The sequence below is a fragment of the Cryptomeria japonica genome, chromosome 10 (assembly GCF_030272615.1).
Source record: "Cryptomeria japonica chromosome 10, Sugi_1.0, whole genome shotgun sequence".
Classification (NCBI taxonomy): domain Eukaryota; kingdom Viridiplantae; phylum Streptophyta; class Pinopsida; order Cupressales; family Cupressaceae; genus Cryptomeria; species Cryptomeria japonica.
The window spans coordinates 335,694,705-335,715,078 of NC_081414.1; the positions used below are offsets into that span (position 1 = coordinate 335,694,705).

The 20,374-nt window shown below is 35.5% G+C and overlaps 1 protein-coding gene, 1 long non-coding RNA gene and 2 other non-coding genes across 4 annotated transcripts; 3 read left to right on the forward strand and 1 right to left on the reverse strand.

Moving 5' to 3' along the window:
- The first annotated feature begins 634 nt into the window (after positions 1 to 634).
- Positions 635 to 3,171, forward strand: LOC131076143 (uncharacterized). Its single transcript, XR_009113321.2, has 2 exons — positions 635 to 966; positions 2,833 to 3,171. It is a non-coding gene; the product is annotated as an uncharacterized LOC131076143 (long non-coding RNA).
- Positions 1,158 to 1,279, forward strand: LOC131076168 (small nucleolar RNA SNORD14). The gene has a single exon (XR_009113325.2). It is a non-coding gene; the product is annotated as a small nucleolar RNA SNORD14 (small nucleolar RNA).
- A 418-nt stretch (positions 3,172 to 3,589) lies between the features above and the next one.
- Positions 3,590 to 3,711, forward strand: LOC131076170 (small nucleolar RNA SNORD14). Its single transcript, XR_009113328.2, has one exon. It is a non-coding gene; the product is annotated as a small nucleolar RNA SNORD14 (small nucleolar RNA).
- A 13,613-nt stretch (positions 3,712 to 17,324) lies between these two features.
- Positions 17,325 to 19,423, reverse strand: LOC131076144 (cytochrome P450 94A2). Its single transcript, XM_058013207.2, has one exon. The coding sequence runs from the start codon at positions 19,222 to 19,224 to the stop codon at positions 17,671 to 17,673; it is 1,554 nt and encodes a 517-aa protein (XP_057869190.2). The 5' UTR covers positions 19,225 to 19,423; the 3' UTR covers positions 17,325 to 17,670.
- Between the last annotated feature and the right edge of the window lie 951 nt (positions 19,424 to 20,374).

Consider the following 20,374-nt stretch of genomic DNA (forward strand, 5'->3'; position numbering starts at 1 on the left):
TAGAATAGAGCCAATTTTGGATGAAGTTTTACATATTCTGGCCAAACATGCTGATATGCAATATTTGTTTTTAAGTTGTGTTAGATTCATAGATATTGCAAAAGGTTTACCCGCCTAGGTCTTGCAGAGTCGAAAGAGTAGAGGAATAACTCACTCCTTAAGTACTCCTTATCAATTGGCTAGTGGTCTCAAATTTCTGTTGATAGAAGAGGGCTAATTCTTAGGAAAATCTGAAAAATCAACTAGAAAAACCAACACATAATTTTATTTTTATTTTTAAAAAAGCCCTCGACCCTTCCAATTAAATGTATTAAACGAAAAAACCCCATCCCTTCCATTTTCTTTTAATTAAATAAAATTAAATAATATTAAATACTATTGTTTACACAATAATTTAATATTATTCTCTTATTTCCATATTTACTCCATTTCCCTTAACCCACTTCCACTTTAACTACTTCTTTATTTCTTCTCCCCACAAAAATAAATTTGCTTAACGACTACATGTTGCACTAAAAATATATATATAAACTCTACATACTATAAAAATATATATTCCCACATTACATACTATAAAAATATATATTCCCACATTTAATTATACTCAGCGGGACGGCCTAAAGACATGGTACATAGTCTATACCCATGTATTCGGGTTACTTCCATCTGTTAAAGAAAAAGATAAAAAGAAAAGCGAAGGGAACTCAGATTAAGGCTTATCACATCTAAGATAGCTTTACGAAAAAACACGGACACATCTGAACCGTTAGATATGAGCCAAGCAAATATTTACTAATTCTTTTGGAAGGGCTAGGGTTCGGAGGATTCTCATGATGTTCGGTTAGGGTTTTCTCATAACACGGAGAAGTGAGCTGTGAATATTTGTAGCTGGCTATATATCCACCTTTCCTTGAATGATTCAATACGAGAAACGATTTATTGCGCGTTTAATCACATGTATCAAAGGTATTCCTTGATTGTTGGTGCAATCATTTTTTACATCTGGTTTCGGTTGTTTTCATATTTCTCTTATTTTTTTCTCGGTTCGAAATTGCAACGGTGATCTGTAATGTTCAAATTTAATGACGAGCCTTTGGCTTAGTAATGTTTACAAATATAGATCGAGATTTATTGACAATATATTAGGGTAAAAATGAGGTCGATGATGAGAAAGGAAAGGCTTGTTTCTCAAAACATTCGCAGTGGCCGCCTAAGAGCTTTCGCCTTTGCCGGGCTTGAGAGCTTGTGCTGTTCAATTCTTCCTTGGATGTCTGAGACCTCAAAACATTTTTCATCTTCAAAACCATTTCATTTTTTCCTTGTTTTTCGTTACGGTACTTGCTATAGCTTTTGATGGTTTTTATTTTGGGGTTTATGTTGCATGATCCCATGTTAGTTTAATGATAAACACTTAATGGTCGATGATGAAGAAATTATTCGTACTGTCCGAGACATTGTCTGTGCGGATTAATACCTCTAGCTTGCTGAGACCTTTAATAAATATTTATTGGTTTGTGTCTACTAAGGTAAGGGCAATGAAATGCATTAGGCACCGATCCTGGTGCCTTCTATATTAGGGATGTGTAGTTATAAGCGTTTATCTACGGTGCTTTCTTTCGTTACTCCCCACTACGGTCCTTATTTGTAAGTGTTTCATGTTGGTAGAGTTTTCTTTTTTGGAGCTTACCGATAGGCCATCTTTGGTCATTATTTTATTGTAAATGTCGTCTCCTGTGTGCTTGGTCGAGTACTTTAGTTGTAGGTTAGGCGTGTTAAATTTAATCCAAATGTTCCTTTTTAATGTCAAACTCGTATCAAGGGGTACCTTTTAGGTGAAAAAAACTCTAAAAGCTTGAATGGTAATGTGTTGAGACTTCCCCTTTGCTGAGTAACCTTTTGAATTTGTTCAAGGATGTTATTGGCTCTAATCTCACGTTGAGGGACATTTTCAGTCAAATTGAAATGGTCCTCTCTGATATTACGGTTTCTTTGTTCAGTAATGCTGTCAATAAATAGAAACCATGTCTTATCAATGAAGAGGATGTTAAATACCTATTATCAGAGCAGCTTTGGAGATATACAGTTGAAGTGTTGCTATTTGAGCACTATCTATGATAACAGCTTTGAAAGATTTCTTCTGTGATATTACATGTTTCTATTTGTTGACAGCATTATTTATTGGAGAGTTTCTTTATTCAATAATGTTGTCAATAAATAGAAAACATGTTTTATCAAAGAAGAGGATGTAGAAAACTTGTTATCAGAACAAGTGTACCATTGAAGAAGGCTTTTGGAGTAGTAACTTTAAAGATGGCTCCAGAATTGTATCTTGTAATGTGTTGAGACTTACCCCTTTGCTGAGTAACCTTTTGAATTTGTTCAAGGATGTTATTGGCTCTAATCTCACGTTGAGCGACATTTTCAGTCAAATTGAAATGTTCCTCTCTGATATTACGGCTTCTTTGTTCAGTAATGTTGTCGATAAATAGAAAAGATGTCTTTTCTATGAAGATGATGTTAAATACCTATTATCAGAGCAGCTTTGTAGAAAGTTGAGCTGAAGAGTTATTTCTAGTATTTTGGACTATTTTGCGAATAAGTTGCAAAGTATGGAAAATCTATCTTATAAAAGGGTTGAAAGCTTGTGGGAAGTAATTATTTTAGTGATTCTTAAGTTTATGAGTTCGAAGTATTATTTTAGGCATAAATTTGTAAAAGTATAGCATTTCACCTGATCCATTGTGCTAATTAATTTTTTTATACAAATAGTTAAAAAGGAGCACCCTCCCTATTTCATGTAAGGTTTAAGACAAGCTCTGCTGATATGAACAGGTACTTATGGCACTTAACGACATCACTTGTTAGCTTCACGCTATCATCCATTCCGCAACACTTAAAACGCCATGAAACCTGAAAAGTTCATTTTTAAATATTGTCCTCTCCCATACAGTTATGAGACCAAAAATCTTTAATCAACAAATGAACTGTGTGTAGTTAGAATTTTGGTTACAACTTACGGGTTTCCAAATGCATTATGGTCAGCACATAACATTAAGTGAAGTAGCCATTAAAGTCCAATCTTGCCGCCACACTTACTCTCTGTATCTATAGTTTTGATTCTTAAAATATACCATTCCACTTTAGCCTAACAGTTAGGTGGCTTCTTGTTTATCTGAAAATTGTATTTTGCTTTTGGTTTGGCCCCCTTTTTTTTATGGTCAAATAGAAACGCGATTTCCCATACATGATTGACAAACTTATTTTTCTAATATAAGGAATTATTGAAATCAGGTATGAAGAATGTTGTGAAAATGACCTTTCCTTGAATAATTCAATAAATTGAGCGATTTCTTGTGTTATAATCATCTGTACTGAAGGTATTTCGTGATTTATCTGTGACTCAATTGTTGGGTGTTTCATTCATTTTTTACATTTGGTTTGGTTGTTTTCATATTTCCTTGTTGCATTTTTTTGTCGGTTAGAAATTGCAACGGTGATCTGTGAAGTCCAAGTTTCATGTTAAGCCTTTCGCTGTGATATTTACAAATATAGGTCGGAATTTATTGACAATACATTAGGTTAAAAATGAGGTGGATGATGAGAAAAACAAGGCTTGTTTTTCAAAACATTCGTAGTGGCCGCCTAGGAGCTTTCAACCATGATAGGCTTGAGAGCTTGTGCTGTTCAGTTCTTCCTTGGATGTCTGTGACCTTACACACCCATCAGTTGTCATGATCTTTCATCCTCGACCATTTCAAGCATTTTTTTCTTTTCTGTGCTTTTTGATGTTCAATGATCAATCTGAGACACATTGTTTGTGTGGATTAATACCTCTAGCTTGTTGACACCTTTGATAAATACATTTATTAGTTGCTGCATACCGTTTATTTTAACGTAAGGGCGATGAAATGCATAAGGTAGTGGGTACCGATCTTGTTGACTTCTATATTAGGGATGTGCAATTATAAGTCTTTATCCGACTTAAGTCCCTATGGTACTGTTACAAATTAGTTTAGTAGTTCCGATATTTGATGAGTTTATATATGTCAAGCACCGATTTGAAATGAAAAACTCAAGAAAGACACGGTGGTTGATTTGTAAAGTCTCCTTTTTTTGATACTCTCTATCAGACTTCTTATTTGAAGTGTTTTATGTTGGTAGAGATTGCTTTTGTGAAGTATATCGATGGGTTATCTTTGTCCATTATTTCATTGTGACTGTTGTCTTCTGTGTGCCTAGTCGAGTTTAGTTGTAGGTTCGGAATGTCAATTTAATCGAAGTGTTATTTTTTTAAGTCAAACTCACATCAAAGGGGGTACCTTTTGAGTGAAGAAAGCTTGAATGGTAATGATTATGTAAAGTCACCATTTTAATTTATTCAAGAGTGTTTTTTGCTCTAAATTCACGTTGGGGGACAATTTTTAAGTTAAATTGAAATGGTGTAGGCCGTGCAATTGTCAATTCGAGTGATATTTTGTAATTTGGTTTTTTGACTATCTATAAGAACAGCTTTGAAGGATTTTTTCTCTAATATTCTATGTTACACCAGAAGGTTTTGATATTTGAACACATCTATAATAACAGCTCTGAAAGATCTCTCCTTTGATATTGCATGTTTTTGTTTGCTGACAACATTACTTTCTGGAGATTTTCTTTGTTTTAGTAACATTTTCAATAGATAGAAAACATGTCTTTTCAAAGAGCATGTTGAACACTTTGTTATCAGAGTAAGTGAACAAGTTTTAAAGAGGTTGGAAAAAGCTTTTGGAGTGGGTACTTATAAGATGGCTCCAGAATTTGTATCTTATTCTTGCCTTAATAAAACTTTTTGTTTAATAATATTCTGTTAAACTAATTTGATGAAAGTTGAGCTGCAGGGTTCTTTGTTGATATAGTCAGTGTTTGATGTAAAATGTTTTAGGTCGTTTAGGAAGTAGGCTGCAAATAATGGAAAACCTGTCTTATAGAAGAGTTGGAAGCTTGTGGGAAGTAATTAATTCTAGTCATTCTTGATTAATGAGTTTGAAGTATTATTTTATATTTACATTTATAAAAGCATAGCATCTCCCCTGTTCAATTGTGTTAGCTAAATAAATTATATAAATGATTAAAAAAGAGCACTTACCCTGTTCTATTGTGTTAATTAAAAGAAATATACTGATGGTTAAAACAGAGCACCTCCCCTGTTCTATTGTGTTAACTAAAAGAAATATACAAATGCTTAAAAAAGAGCACATCCTAGGTTTTAAGTCATGCATCTTGATAAATAAAAAAAATATACAAATGTAAAAAGAGCACTATGACAGAACTCTCAAATTTTAAACTACAGAAGTCTCCATTAGTTTAAGAGGAGAGCCTCACAACGGAATTGTCAAGTTTTTAACTATATAGATTCTCCACTATTTCAAGAGAAGATTCTAAATCATGCATTGTCTTAGAAACATGAGAAATGAAAAAAGACCATTCGTTCTGCCAAATTTGTAGTTCACCTGATAAAAGATAGGAAGATGCTGACAGCACCAATAAAGACAATTTAATTGTAATGTATGTTAGTGCTAATTTTTAATGCATTTATTCTAGAAGATGAACATGTGCAGTCTTGGGGCAAATTAATGGTTCAGTGGTGGCTCCTCAACTTAAGATCCCTAAACTCCATCTATGATAATGCTGTAAGATGTTTATATATTGGAGCTTATAACTTGCCATTGAATCGGTTTAATTAGAGGTGCCAATGTGATTGATGTTTTTAGCCTAATTGGGTAGTTTAGTTGATTGGGTATTGTAATGAATGTTATTTGGATTTGTATAAGCTTATAACATACAGCGTCAATTTAATGTTTAGATAATTGGGTATTGTAATGAATGTTATTTGGATTTGTATAAGCTTATTTATTACATACAGCTCTTGCATGTTTAAACAGTTTTAAGTTTTATTGATCGGCTATTATTTAGAAAACTTAGCGAATGGCATATAATTTGAAGGCACTTTGTGTTTTGCTTGTTTAAACAGTTTAAGTTTCGATTGATTGGCTATTGTTTAGAAAACTTAGCGAATGGCATATAATTTGAACGGCACCTTATGTGAGGCATGCATTTCTATAATTACAGACAATGCAACACAAATTATTTTGTAGAATGACAGATGATGCGACACATGATAGAAGAAATGCTTATGTGTGCCAAATAAATTTATCTTCACCCGCCATTTGGGGAAATTGTTCTAGTGTTACCAGTTATCAACAAAATGAATGGGAGACACACTCATCTAGACATGTTTCTTTATGTAAAATGATTTATTAGTTTGATGCAATTTTAATAACCTAATAAAAGAAAATTTAATGTGCCTTGTACACATTACTTTAAGGGACCCAAAACCTTAAGATTTTATTAGGATTTGGAACCTGCAATACAATGCTGTCAAAGGATCCAAAAAACTCATAACTAAATCTGATTACTAAAAAGATGGTGTATGTCTGCAAAAAAAAAACAGTGAATTTCCTACTAAACTATCAGAGCGAAAATTCATTTAAGGAGGGCAAATTTGTAGAGCGAAGTATTTTCAGACTATACTTCAGACTATTGTGCTTCAAGTTTGTTGAAGATCTGCCCTATATGTGATTGAGGTTCAGTCATGTTCTAATCCGAATCCAATATTCAGATAAGTTAGTTTGTTTATGCCCTAGGTGGGAAATTTGTACTTGAACATCTTTTGATATTAAAATAATCAAAGCAAGGGTGATTGCCTTTGGTAATTTTATTCAAAACTTTTTCAAAAAAACATATTTAGAATCTACAAACAAGATGTTACAAATCACTAGTTTACATCATCTTCAAATTCTTAACGGTTTAAAAGTTAAAGGTTGAAAAGTGAAGGTTTTTTTCAAAATGTTCATCTAAGTGTCAAAGTTGGTCAAAAAGTGGGAACCAACTACTAAACCTAGTGGCGAAGAAGAAAAGGAAACTTGGAAGAAGGACTACCAAGTGCGAAGGATAATAATAGATTCCGTCAAAGATCATATTGTGACAAGCATCTCCAAAATGAAGACTGCACTTTGTCAAAGATGATATTGTGATAAGCATCTCCAAGACTGCACTTTGTCAAAGATGATATTGTGATAAGCATCTCCAAAATGAAGACTGCAAAAGAAATGTTCAACACCAATCATCTTAATCACATCAAATTAGAGAAGGAATAACCCGTAGCTGTTGGGAAGACTGTTGAAGATAGTGACCTAACTATGATGGCTCTAAATGGTCTTCCTCCATCATGGGAACCTTTTGTTCAAGGAATCAGTGCAAGAGCCGAGCTTCCTCAATTTGATCGATTGAGGGGATATTGCATTCAAGAAGAATCGCACTTGACTGCTAAAGGAAAAATCAGAAGCCCTCATGACAATGTTCATCATGTCCTCACAGCGAAGGAGGAAGGTGGCCATTGGAAGAAGAATAACTTCAAGTGAAATAGAGATTTCAGACCCCCTGCTCCTGATTCAAGGAAGAAGCCAAGGGACTTGTCTCACATTCGATGTTTCCGATGTAACAAGTTTGGTCACTTTGCAAAGGTCTGTCAATCTCCGCTCGAGCAAGGAGAAGCAAACCTAAATGAAGTCTCAGAACAACAGAATAATGAAGATTTCCTCTTTGTCTCAGCCTTGTCAAGCAATCTTTAGTTAGATAGTAACACGTGACTGATTGACAATGGTGCATCTAGACACATCACAGGCTATCAGAAACATCTCTTAGATTTGGTGGAGAAGGAGTCCAACCTTCATGTGACTATTGGTGATAATGTTTGCTATGCAGTAAAAGGTCTTGGCTCTACTTCGTTAACATTAGATTCTGGTATTTCCTTTCATCTTAGTAATGTTTTGTTTGTACTTGGAATAAAAAGGAATCTAATCTCTATATCTGCTCTAGAAGATAAAGGTTATCATGTTGTATTTTTTGAAGGAAGAGTTCTTGCATGGCCTAAAGAGTCCAATCTCAAATCAGCTCGTGCCATCAGGATTAGATATGAAAGCCTATACAAGCTTTCAACTCTCACTTTCAATTAAGGATATAGTTGATAGATTTTTGTAAACTATGTTATGGGTCCATTTCGTAAGTAAGAGTAAATCAACAAGTTTTGTGAATTTATCACTTAGATAGGGATTAAGAGGGAGTTACATATTCCCCATAATCCTTAGTGAATGCATTATATTTAGTAAAGCTTAAACATATTGTTGTTTTTCTAACCATTGATGTTGAAATATGATTTACATCTCTAGTGTTGGATTTGAGAGAGTGGCTAAACATTTGAATTCAAATGAATTCTGAATTTATAATTGTTATATGATTATTACAAAGTTGTTCTTGATCATGATTCTATGTTTTATGATAGAACTAACATGTGTTCCTTGTTTCTTTGGAATATACTTTGGCTAAGAGGGAGTTTTCAGCTCCTATGATACATTGTGTGTATCATCCACCCTTTGCGAAGTGCAAGGTGGGACCACCCTCTATGGAGTGCAAGGTGGTAGTTTCTTTGAGGTATAATACCTCTTCCACCCTCTGCGGAGTGCAAGGTGGGTCTATCCTCTGCAGGTGTGCATGATGGATATCATGGAAGGAATCCATGACTATATTCTTTGAATCCATCATCTATGGATGTGTATGATGGATATCTTTGGTTGTATCTCAGATCCATCCTTTGCGGATGTACATGATGGATATCATGAAAGAAGTTCATGATGTGTATTTATATATATATTTGTGTTTTCATTTCTTGCAGGTGTGCATAATGAATGTTTTTGGATCCATCCTCTGTAGAAGTGCATGATGGAGCATGGTCATGATGTGACTCAATTATTCATGGAATCCTCTCTAGCTAAGAGGGAGTGTTGAAATATGTAGCTAGAATCAGATTCTTGTTTAAGTTATTCATGTAATTGCGCTGGGCCCCATTTTAACTTATAATAATAGGGCAGGCCCTCTTTGGGGGTAATTGTTATGGGGAAAGACCTATCATATATGTAGCTTGTAATTAGACCTTGACCTATATAATTATAACGTGTAAAACTCTTGGTATAATATATGCAAGCCGACTTAGGGTTATTGAAGGCATGTGTAACCTATATCTACAAGGTGATTTGAAGACAAACAATCACCTAACACAAGCGATGTATGTCTACAAAAATAACAAAGAATTTCCTACTAAACTATCAACGATTCTTCAAGAAGTCAGTGAACACATTTTGGAGATCAACGAACACAGTCTGAAGGTCAATGATCATGATGGAAGGTTTGCAATCACAGTTTGAGCTATATTGAGTCAACTTGCTGAGCAAATTCATTTAAGGAGGGCAAATTTATAGAGCGAAGTATTTTCAGACTATTGTGCTTCAAGTTTGTTGAAGATCTGCCCTATATGTCATTAAGGTTCAGTCATGTTCTGATCCAAATCCAAGATTCAGATAAGTTAGTTTGTTTATGCCCTAGGTGGGGAATTTGTACTTGAACATCTTTTGATATTAACATAATCAAAGCTGAATCTTGTTGCTGGGTTTTTCCTCTAGGAGGGAGGTTTTCCCAAGGTACTGCTGTGTTGTTCTTGTGTTGTTTTGTGCCATAATGTGTGCCCTCCAAATTTTTTAGTTGCATTTAAAATTTTGTAAAACGCATTGGTGGGAATATAGTTAAGAGTGAGCACTAGAAGTTATATATATATTTTTTGGTAATTTTTTGTTGACTATTTTTGTTATCATTTTTCAAAGTAGATGCATCTTGAAAATCATATCACATAATTGCTCAAAAATAATTGAAAATATATATATTTTTTTGTATGTGTGAAGAATGAACTGTATAACAATATTATATAATTTATTTCAAATTTGGACAAGTAGGTCTAAAGTTATTAAAAAAATGGTACACATATGTCTCTAATAACTATGAAAACTTAGATAAGGCTCTCGAATGGCTCCTGCTCATCAAGTGTCCATTTTGAACTTGACTCCTACCCCTCGGCTTGGTTTGAAAATGATAATGACTACTCCTATAAAAACCACTAATTTGGTATGGGCTGGCTTTCCCTATGCGTGCTAGGGTTGCACTCTTTTGTGTTGCGGCTAGGTTGGTGCCCTTAACGACTCCTGTAATGATTTCTGATGATTTGGTTTTGTTTGGTTCACCTTTGCCTTTTGTGTTGGGGTTATGCCCTTTGGTGCTGCTGCTGGATCTCCTACTTGTGAGGATGTTTATCCCTATGGTCTTGGGGTCCTCCTTCCAAGGCCTTCTACTGTTGGTGGATGGAGCTTTGCCTATGTTGCTGCACTTCCTCCCAAGGGGAAATCTCATCCTCTTACTTGTTCCACGACCTCCCCTATTGTGGTTTGTGGCCAAAAGGTGGTGGAAAATGTGGATTTCTACCAACGTTGTAGGTTGGTGTGTAGATTTGTTGGGTTTTGGCCTTCTCTCTTCGAGCTTCGTCATTGGGTGATTGATTATTTGAAACCTCTAGTTGACGGTAACATTGAGCTTTTCCCTTGTGCTAAAGGCTTTTTTGTTGCTTCTTTTGTTTCTTCTGCTGACTGTGATTTGGTGTTGGGTAAGCTGTGAGCTTGGGGTGTTCATTCTCTCTTGGCCAAACCATGGAATACCTCTTTCAACCCTCTTACCAAACCACTCAGTGTGTGTCCAATGTGGGATCATGTTCTCAACCTTCCCCTTCATTTTTGGGAAAATTCTCAAGTGTTTTGAGGCCATTGACATCTCTACTAGTTGCTTCTTGAAGGTTGATGATACCACTTCCTTAATGGATCTTTCTACATTCGCACACATTTGGACTGATATTGACATCTCCAAACCTCTTCCAAGGGATGTGGTTTTCATAGTTGGGGATAGGCCATGGACTTAGTTGCTAGATTATGAAGGCCTCCTCTTCTGTTGTCATCGTTGCTTCTCTATTGACCACTTGGCCACAAATTGTTCTCTCTCGCACTACAGAGGCATTGCCAATTGGTGGAAGGACTTTCATGATGATCACCTAATTGTTCTAGCTTATGATTCTTCCTTTGATGACTCACCACAAGATGGTGATGATTCATCACAAGATGATGTTGTACCTCCTTCTATTGATGTGGCCTCCTTAGGCCTCGTGCATCCTCTGCCTTGTGCTATTGGTGTGCTCCCGTCTAGACCCGTGGACCCTTCTTTGCCTATTGCTCCTGTTATGCTCCATCCTTTAGTGGTGGATTCTTCACTTGGTCAACATCCTACTCCTGGTGTTGGTAGTCCCACTAAGGGGACTCCTCTTACTCTCCCTTGTGTTCGTGTTCCAAATGATAGTGTTGCATGGATTGTCATTTGTCGATGAAGGACAAATTGTTCTTCCTCTTCCTCCCAAACTCTTCCCCGAGGCGCAGGTGAAACTTCTACCCACCCTTGAGGTGAGTTACTAGCTGATCTGCTAGTGTGTTGTAAATAGGTTGTTTGGCCTTTGTTGTCAGAGGTCTATTCTAGACTAGTTGTTTTTAGCCTTTTTGTCTCGTCTTTGTAAAGGGTTAACACCTTTGTTTTGCTAGTTTTTTTTAATAAAAACCTATTAGAACATTGGTAAAAGAAATTAAAAATAAATATGTTAATGTTGATCAAATATAAATAAATTATATGTTTAGAGAGTTCAGAAGACACGTGAAATTAAGGTGTAGTTTTACTAAGACCTAATATTTTAATGTGTACACGAGCAATTTGAGAAACAACAATGGAAAAAAATCATGTCAAAATGAGGGAAATGAAGCTCCCAAGCCTAAGGCTTGACATCCAAGACTAAGTACAAGCCAAAACATGTATGTGTTAGTTGAATTAAAAATATGTGCATTCTTTTATGAGAGAAAAATATGTATGTGTTTTGGTCTATTAATGGGCAGTTCGGGTTGATCCTAGTAGAAGAAAAAGAAAAATATTTTATGGGAGAAACAAGAGATAGGTGGGGTTAAAATGAATTTTGACGGAGCCTCAATAGGTAATCCAGGGCTCTTGGGGGCATGTTGTATTGCTAGAGATGAATTTGGAAACATCTTGCAATTAGAGTGAAAAAAATAAATGTGGGACGAACAATGAAGCAAAAGCTCAGGATACGATTCTTGCTATCAAATTGGGTGGAAGATTATCAGTTTCCAAACTTTATTTGGAAGAAGACTCTTAGATCGTGATTGATGCAATTTTGAGAGGTGCAACTCAAAACTAGAAATTGAATAAGCTTATTAATATTATTGATTCAAAATTGAATAATTTTCATGACTTCAAAATTTTTCATGTACGTAGGGGGGGTAATCAGGAGGTGGACATGCTCTCGAATTTGGGGTGTATGTTCAGTGATGCAGCCAACGATGAATGGTGGGAGGAATTTTGTGATGCCCAACTAATTGAAGTTGATGAGGTGGTGGAGTGAAGGTAAAAAACCTACCTGAAGGGTTTGCTAGGCAACTGAATAAGCTCTCTAAATTGGGAATACGATTCGTTTTGATAGTGAAAATGAACCAGATCCTATTTTTTCAAAAAAAATTATACTTATTTGAAACAGGATCCCAATTAACTTGAAATAGGATCCCGTTTCATTTTTCAACTCGAGATCCTGATTTGTTTTGATTGAGATCTCATTGTGCTATGCAATTTACAAAAAAATGACTAAGTGTAAGACTTCAACTGTAAGTGGACTCAACTTCTTGCTCTTACCCAATAATGCCCACTTACTTTGTCTTGTTAAATTAGTATCAATTACGATCTTGCTTGTATAATTATTTGAAAATAATGTTTTTATATCCACTATGATGGATTTCTCTTTCTAAAGAAGTTTGAAATAATTTTCTTGATAATCCTATTATTTATTAGCACCTTACACTCAAAAAAACCATGTTTAGTTTCTTGGTACTTGTAAATTTCTGTCTTTTTAAGCCTTGGATATGGCATAAATCATACTTTTGGAGTTGACAACTTTTAGATTACACCAATAATGATGAAAAGACTTACTTCCCTTTGTTAAGTCATCAGAAAGTTGTGTTCTTTTCCCTGTCTTAGTGGATTATATGTACTAAAACAACATATTTGAGATAAGCCTTATAAATTATAAATGATGACATAGCTCAATATTTGTCCTGATATTCTACAGTTTGTGTTCTTGTCTGCTTGAGTGAATTAGATCAACTGAAGAAATTTTGGAAGACTCGTGGTTGTACAAAGCAACTAACCCTTGTTTACATGAAGTACTTCAATGATGTCAACTGTTGCAAGATATTGTTTCTCATATAATTGTAGTCTTTAGTATAAGTTTGTAGGGGATATGAATTCTCGCCATGCAAATAGTAACTATTACTTAAACTTGTAGCTTGGTAGTAGCCATGTTGCAACTTATATCCATTTAAAAGTACTTGGTTTGACTCACGCTCTCTTTTTTCCAATTTCTTGCCTGTAGTCTTTATTAGCATTTGCATCGTATTTTAACCATATGCAATTCTTATGTGTTTCAAATCTCCCATTCTTTATTCTTGAAATACTACCACCACTTTAATAGTTACTTTATTCCCTATTCTCATATGATGATCTTTAGGATAAATGAGTATATCATTCAAAAGATACCTTGTGTTTTATTTTGAGCACAATTCATCATTGGTGGTGGTGGTGTAATTGCCTTCCTTCTTGTCTCTCTCAAGTCATTCAATCTGTCAAGAATGTTGCTTTATCTAATATCATGCATGAAATCAAAACTCTCATCAGTGCAATAGTTCATTAAGGTATGTTACCTATATGACAATTTTGCTCACCCCAAGGAGATTTTTGGTTAGTCCAATGACCAACTTCTACACTTTCATTTGTTGAATTGTGATTAACTTGTCAACAAGCTATATTATTGATGTAGTTTTTTCTTGTAAGCTTCTTAGTGATGTGAGTTTTGACATTATGTACAACATCAGGTTGATGTTCCAATTTTTTAAAAGTTTAATACAAGTTTTACTCCCTAGTTCAAATTATGGTTTTATGTGTTATAAGCAATAACAAAGAGTTTGTTGTGATTCAAATAGTGTTTTTATTAAATTCTAAATTTTTGTTTATGATTTTAAACTCCATAGACTTACATCCAGCTATAAGCAAAATAATATGGTGATGAATCACATTTATCTTGAAATTGTAGGTTTTAGAAGAGTTATGGGTTTGTTTAGTTTTGATGGAAGGTTCTACAAATACAGATGTCACATCAATATCAAATAATTAGAAGTAAAGTTCTTGTAGCATCATAAAATTGCGACCTTGCAATTTTCAACCACATTTGGGTCTCCACATTGGTGAAACGAATCCCTAAGCCCGATCGAAGACCCGAAACATGCTCACATTGCCCGAAAATTGTATTTCCTCACACCCTGCACTCTCCTTTGCTGCTTTTTGTCCTAGATAAGGGCAAGACAGGGGCGTGGCGCCCTTGTCCTTGCCCTATTTTGGGCCCCCTCTGCAATCATCTTGCATTGAGCTTTGCAATTTTGAAGTGGGAAAAGTTTCCCTATGTCGGCCTATGATGAAAAAATCAGTCAATTAACCCTAATTGGTGGATATATAAGATGCATTCCTCTCTCCCATTTGTATAAGCGACAATGAGATAAGTTCAATAAGCATACATGACGTGGAAATTGCAATCCTAAGCAAAATCAAGCTTTCAAGCATTCAAGTATTCCTTTCAAGCATTGAGCATTTTCAAGTCTCCTTTCAAGGCTAGGTGTTGCATTCAAGTCAAGGATTCAACCATTGAAGAGGAGATATCTTTCATCATTCAATTCCACACAAACAACTCTATCTACATTTCAATTGCATCCTCCCTTGAGGTGAATTCTATTTCAATCTTTCATTTACAGTTACTTGCAAGTACTACTTTATATCATTTGGTTAATTCCAAAACTGGGGTTTGACTTGAAAGAAAACCCCCAATCCCAACCCCTTTTCCTCTCTTTTATGTGTGTAGGTTGCAGGTGCACAACTGTATTTGTAGATTTTGACTTCATTCTCAGAGGTAGAAAAACCCTTTTCGGTGCACGGATTTTTCGAAGGACCATGTGCACTTTCAAATTTGTAGGGGAGCTTCATCTCGACATTTTACTTCCGATTCTAGGTGCACAACTTCATCCCACATTCCTATCTCAAGTTATACTCATTTCTTTGTCTCTTTTACACTTAGTCTTAAATCACATAATTCAACCTTCTACATTCTAAAAGAGGGATACTTTTGCTTTCCAAATCCATTGTCAATTCACTTAGCATTCAATCTCTTCCTAGGCATTGAGATTGGATCTAGTGAATTCTCCCCCCTCTTTTAATGTAATGTGCGTGAAAAGGTTAAGGAGAATCTTTTGTGAAACTTTCACTCCTTCTCTTGAGGAGAGAAAAGCTTTCCTCTTGATTTCTTCATCACCCTCTTTCACCACCATTACAGTTCTGAAAGGACTTTTTAATTGCCTTAAAGCTTCAATATTTCTACATATATTTTTGAAAAAAAAACTTTCACAACTAGCAATGATTTTGTTTTTCATTACTTCAATTCTGGTTTAAATAACAGTAGAAGTCAATCCTAAGTATTTATATGAGTGTTGCTTGTTTAAGATATTGTTATCATACAAAATTTGAGGGCACGAATTAGTTTGCATTTAATAATTGTTGTTTTTATCTTGTCAACATTAGCAACAACTTCATAATTTTCAATGTTGACAAAATTCTTTGGGAAATTTGAGATTCTTTTAGAAGTTGTTAAGAGTCTTACAGGGAGAGAAATATCATTAGCATCTTGAAGTAGGAAGACACTGAACCTAACAATGTTAATACCCATGTGCCTTTCCTCCTTAAAATACTCCTCAATTTGTTGCTTAGCTCTAATTTGTAAATGATATCAATTGACTATTTGGTTTTGTTGGTGTTTTTAGAGATTCTTTTAAGAGAGCATATTGAGGTATGAGGTTTGGTTTATCTCTAAGGTTCTTGGCTCCCTAGGTTTTCTAGGAATATTGTTAGCCTAAAATCTCTTTAAATCATGCCCGCAAGTTAGCATATATAAAAAGTCTCTCTTGCTTGATGATTACATACTATGACCGTCATTAGGTTATATTTCCTTATCTCATGTTTCATGGCAACTGATAAAATACTTTTCCATTAAAAAATAGAATTACACAGTTGTCGTTATTGCACCTTGTGGGTTTGGGTGTAGTGTGAGAACATTTGAGGATGTCTAAGCTTGCTAGGTGGTGATGAGGTGTTCAAGTGCCCTTTGATTTATGAAATTCCAAGATTTCAATTGTAGTATTAAAATGCAATTTTTTATAAGTTTTCATTGCCCAACATTGGGTTTTACATAACACATGTTTTTTTGAGTTTAATATGGTTAAAGGTTATAATTGTGGTAGTTCACAAGCAAATGATCATGCGTTTGATTGATCTTTCACTTGTATGTGTGTTTATGGGCTATGCCTTGAGAAGGTATTTGTTTACGATTTCTTTTCTAGCAAGTTTCATTTTGTATTCCTAATTTAGTCATCAAATTTAGTTCCCTAGATTTTATTTAAGTACATTATATGCCTCTTATTGATAGTTGAATTACTTAAAGTTTTTACTTATGAATCCCTTTTGACAATATTATAATATTGTGGTTGAATGTAAGCAAATACCCTGTTTAATAAAATTTGTATTTTTCCTTAAAGGGAAATAAAGATGTACACAATTGTCATTGTTATTATTATAGCTTGTGAATTTGGCGACTGTTTGGGGACATCTAAGGATGTTTTTTCTTACTAGGTGATGGTAGGGTGCCCAGGGGTCCCCAACTATCCTATGATATAAGAAATACTAGTATGTTCCTCACATTAAAAACAACATTACTAAAAAGTTATAATTATGGTAGTTCACAAGTAAACAGTCAAATTTCTGATTTGTCATTTCACTTTTATTTGTAGTTGAGATGTTAACTATTTTTTGATCTCTTTTAACTCTATTTTGATAGATGAACTACTTGAACCTTTTCATTTGTGAATTCCTTATGACAATATTGCAATGGGTAAATTTATTGTGGTTGAATGCAAGCAATCAACACGTTTTATAAAATTTGCACTTTCTCTCACAAATATAAACTTGGCTAGTCTATTTGGGTTTTAAATAGTATTTGTATAATATTTTTACTGTTCACACCTCTGCTGTGCTCATGTGTAAGTCTGAATATACTTTTGAAATGTTTATTAAAAAATAATAATATTTTAAAAATTTATTAAATAAAAAACCTCAAAACAATTTTTTAAATTCTATATAATGATTGACAAATCAAGGAAAAAGAATTACCATATATTGAAGAAGTTAGCTCACATAACAACTATATGTAAAAAGGTCTGTTTCATTGTAACAGCTACACATCAAGGAAAGTAGCATGAAGTAGTCCCTCTCCCCTATTTCTGCCTGGCAGGAACTAATAATACAGCCTCTTCGCCAGTGATAAAGACAAATAAACGTTAGGCAAGTGACATCTTATCATTACTGGGAGTCCTCCTTTCATACGCAAGGTGATGGACAGAGCATACTTTGGACTATACTCTGCCTCTGCTTTCACACTAAATCAGCATATTGTTGTATAGACTCTTAGCCAGTGATAAGACTAATTAACTTTAGGCAAGTGACTCAGAGACGTATTATCATTACTGGGAGCCCACCTTTCATACGCAAGGTGATGGAAAGAGAATACTTTGGACTATACTCTGTCTCTGCTTTCACACTATACCTGTGTAGAACGGAAGCCACAACCGACTTCATCTGAATGAAGCTCATTTCCTTCCCAAGACAAATCCGAGGCCCGGCTTGAAACACTGGAAACTTGTATGGATCCTCTGCAACAAATTTCCCATTTTTCAGCCATCTCTTCGGCTTGAACTCCAGACAGTCGCTGCCCCAGATGCTTTCCATCCTGCCCATTGAATAAATACTATAGCTCACAAACCAGCCCTTCCGCACAACATTACCGTCGGGCAGCACATCATCAGCTGCAGCGAGTTTGGTATCAAGAGGTACAGGTGGGCAAAGCCTCAGAGATTCACACAGAGCCGCATGCAAATAATGCATCTCCTTCAATTCCTCAAAGCTAAATACAACCCATTTCGATTCTCCTTCCTCCGCCCGGCCATTTCTGGCTGCCAAGAGCTGCAAAATCTCAGAGCGGATGGTGTCTTCTACGCAGGGACGAGAAGAGAGTAACCAGAAAAACCATGTTAACGCCGTCGAAGTCGTGTCTCTCCCTGCCATTATAAAACTCACCACCATGTCTCTTAAAAACAGCTCCGATTTCTCTAGCAAAGACCTTATTTCCATCTCATCAAAAGGTTTCTCAAGCTCTGGATTACCCACAACAGCCTCCATGAATCTGGAGAGAAGATCCTCTTTCTTCTTCTTGCCCATCTCCTTCCTTCTTGAACGAATTATATCCATGGCGAATTCATCCACCACGCCAATGGCTTTCCTTAGCTTCCTTTCAGAACCCACGTTCAGAAACCGCTTGATTCTCCACAAGTAGGGGAAAATGTAAAAGAAGCGTCCAGAACTGATGTGGGTCGCATCGTCGAAAGCTTCTGCAAAGGGCGAGCGAGGCAAAGAAGAGTGGAGGCAGGCAGGATCCACCCCAAAAGCAACCTTGCATATATTATCAAATGCAAACCTGTGTAAAACATCTTGCATGTCTATGGTGGCAGATGTTTTACTTACCCGGGACAAGAGCGGCATGAGGCGGTTCTGAATCTCCCACTGCACCGTCTCAACCACAAAACTTCTGAGCGACTTGGTGTTGAATTCATAGCTGGCAACTTTTCTCTGCATCCTCCACAGTTCTCCGTCCACATTGAAGATTCCGCTGCCGAGGAAATCATGGAGAAGAAAACTGAAGCGTTCTCCTTTGGGATAGTTCACAAACTTGGTGCTGAGAATGTGTTCTACGTTCGCAGGATTGGCAATGTAAAAGCCTGCGACTCCTGGGCGCCGGACAATGAATGTCTTGGAAGGTGTTCTGGAAACGGCATCCGTTGCCCATTCTAGAAACCTGTTTCGGTTTCGGAGAAACTCAAATGTAATCCCCACTAGAGGATATACTGTAGGACCTTTGTATGGTCCCTTGTTCCAGCGTTTACTACCGATAATGTTGATTAGCAGGCTCAGAGAAAATAGTAGAAAGGCAATCAGAATGGCCATTGCCTTCGATACCTAGCTTGTCCAGGGTCTCATGTTATCGTTGTACAAGATAAATTTCGGACGGTGCTACGTAGGCCACGTATCAAGTTTGTGGTGACGTATATTCGCAGACTAAATCTGTATTGGCTATAAACTAGCACTTCCACCCTAAGGAGGTGCAAGGTTACGCCGATAGGAAACAATAACTTATAATTGTAGATGGTTATTTTGATATGTGATTTGTGCACAAAATAGTTTATTTTGAAAGATAAATAATCAAAGTATTTATATACAATTTTTGTTGAGACATAAAAAAACTATCAATCTTATACATTTGGATCCTGAAGATGACTTTTTTCCTTGGTATGAATGAGTTTGAGGTTAGCTTTGTTTTTTTTTCTTTGATTTTGATCTGCATAGTGAAACAAGTAGTTAGTGTTTTTTTAGGAGGGATACATGCATGGTTTTATATAGATGGTTTAAAAGTATATAAATGTGGAAGTTTGCGAAGCAAAGAAAGGAAGCATTAAGCATTTGATGTAGCAATTTTGGAATAGCAAGTAATAGGTTTTTTTTTTGTTTTTTTTTGATATAGAATATAAAAGGGAAATTGCATACCTTTTACTCATTACAATGAGAGTTGTTGTAGTCGAGACTCCTCCTTTTTTCTGATAATTGTGTATGGATTATTCTTCATTCTTGAATATCGATCAAAAAAGAATGGTGGTTCTATACAGAGGTCCTTTATTGATTTAACCCTTGATACAACTGTAAAAGTTAACCCTTGTCTCTCTGTTTTACCTATATCAATTATAGCTTTTGGTAATGTTAATCCTTGGGATTTATGTATGGTAATTGCCCAGGCCATGGATAGTGGAATTTGTCTATGATTACCTAGGGATATTGGTGTTATAGGTATACTTTTCGGGTCATCTTGGTTCCAAGGTGGGCCATTGTAATTATCAAACCATACAACTACACACAAAGGTAAATCTGGTGGCTTAGAACCAGTCGTGTATACAATATTTAGCACCTCTCCAAGTGATCCATTGACAAGGCTTGCTTGTATCCTTAGGTTTGTTGTTAACATTGTTTGTTGGCCTCTACATAGCAGGAGTTCATGGGGAAGTTGGTTAGCATCATTATCAACATTTGGTTTTATGTGCGTTTT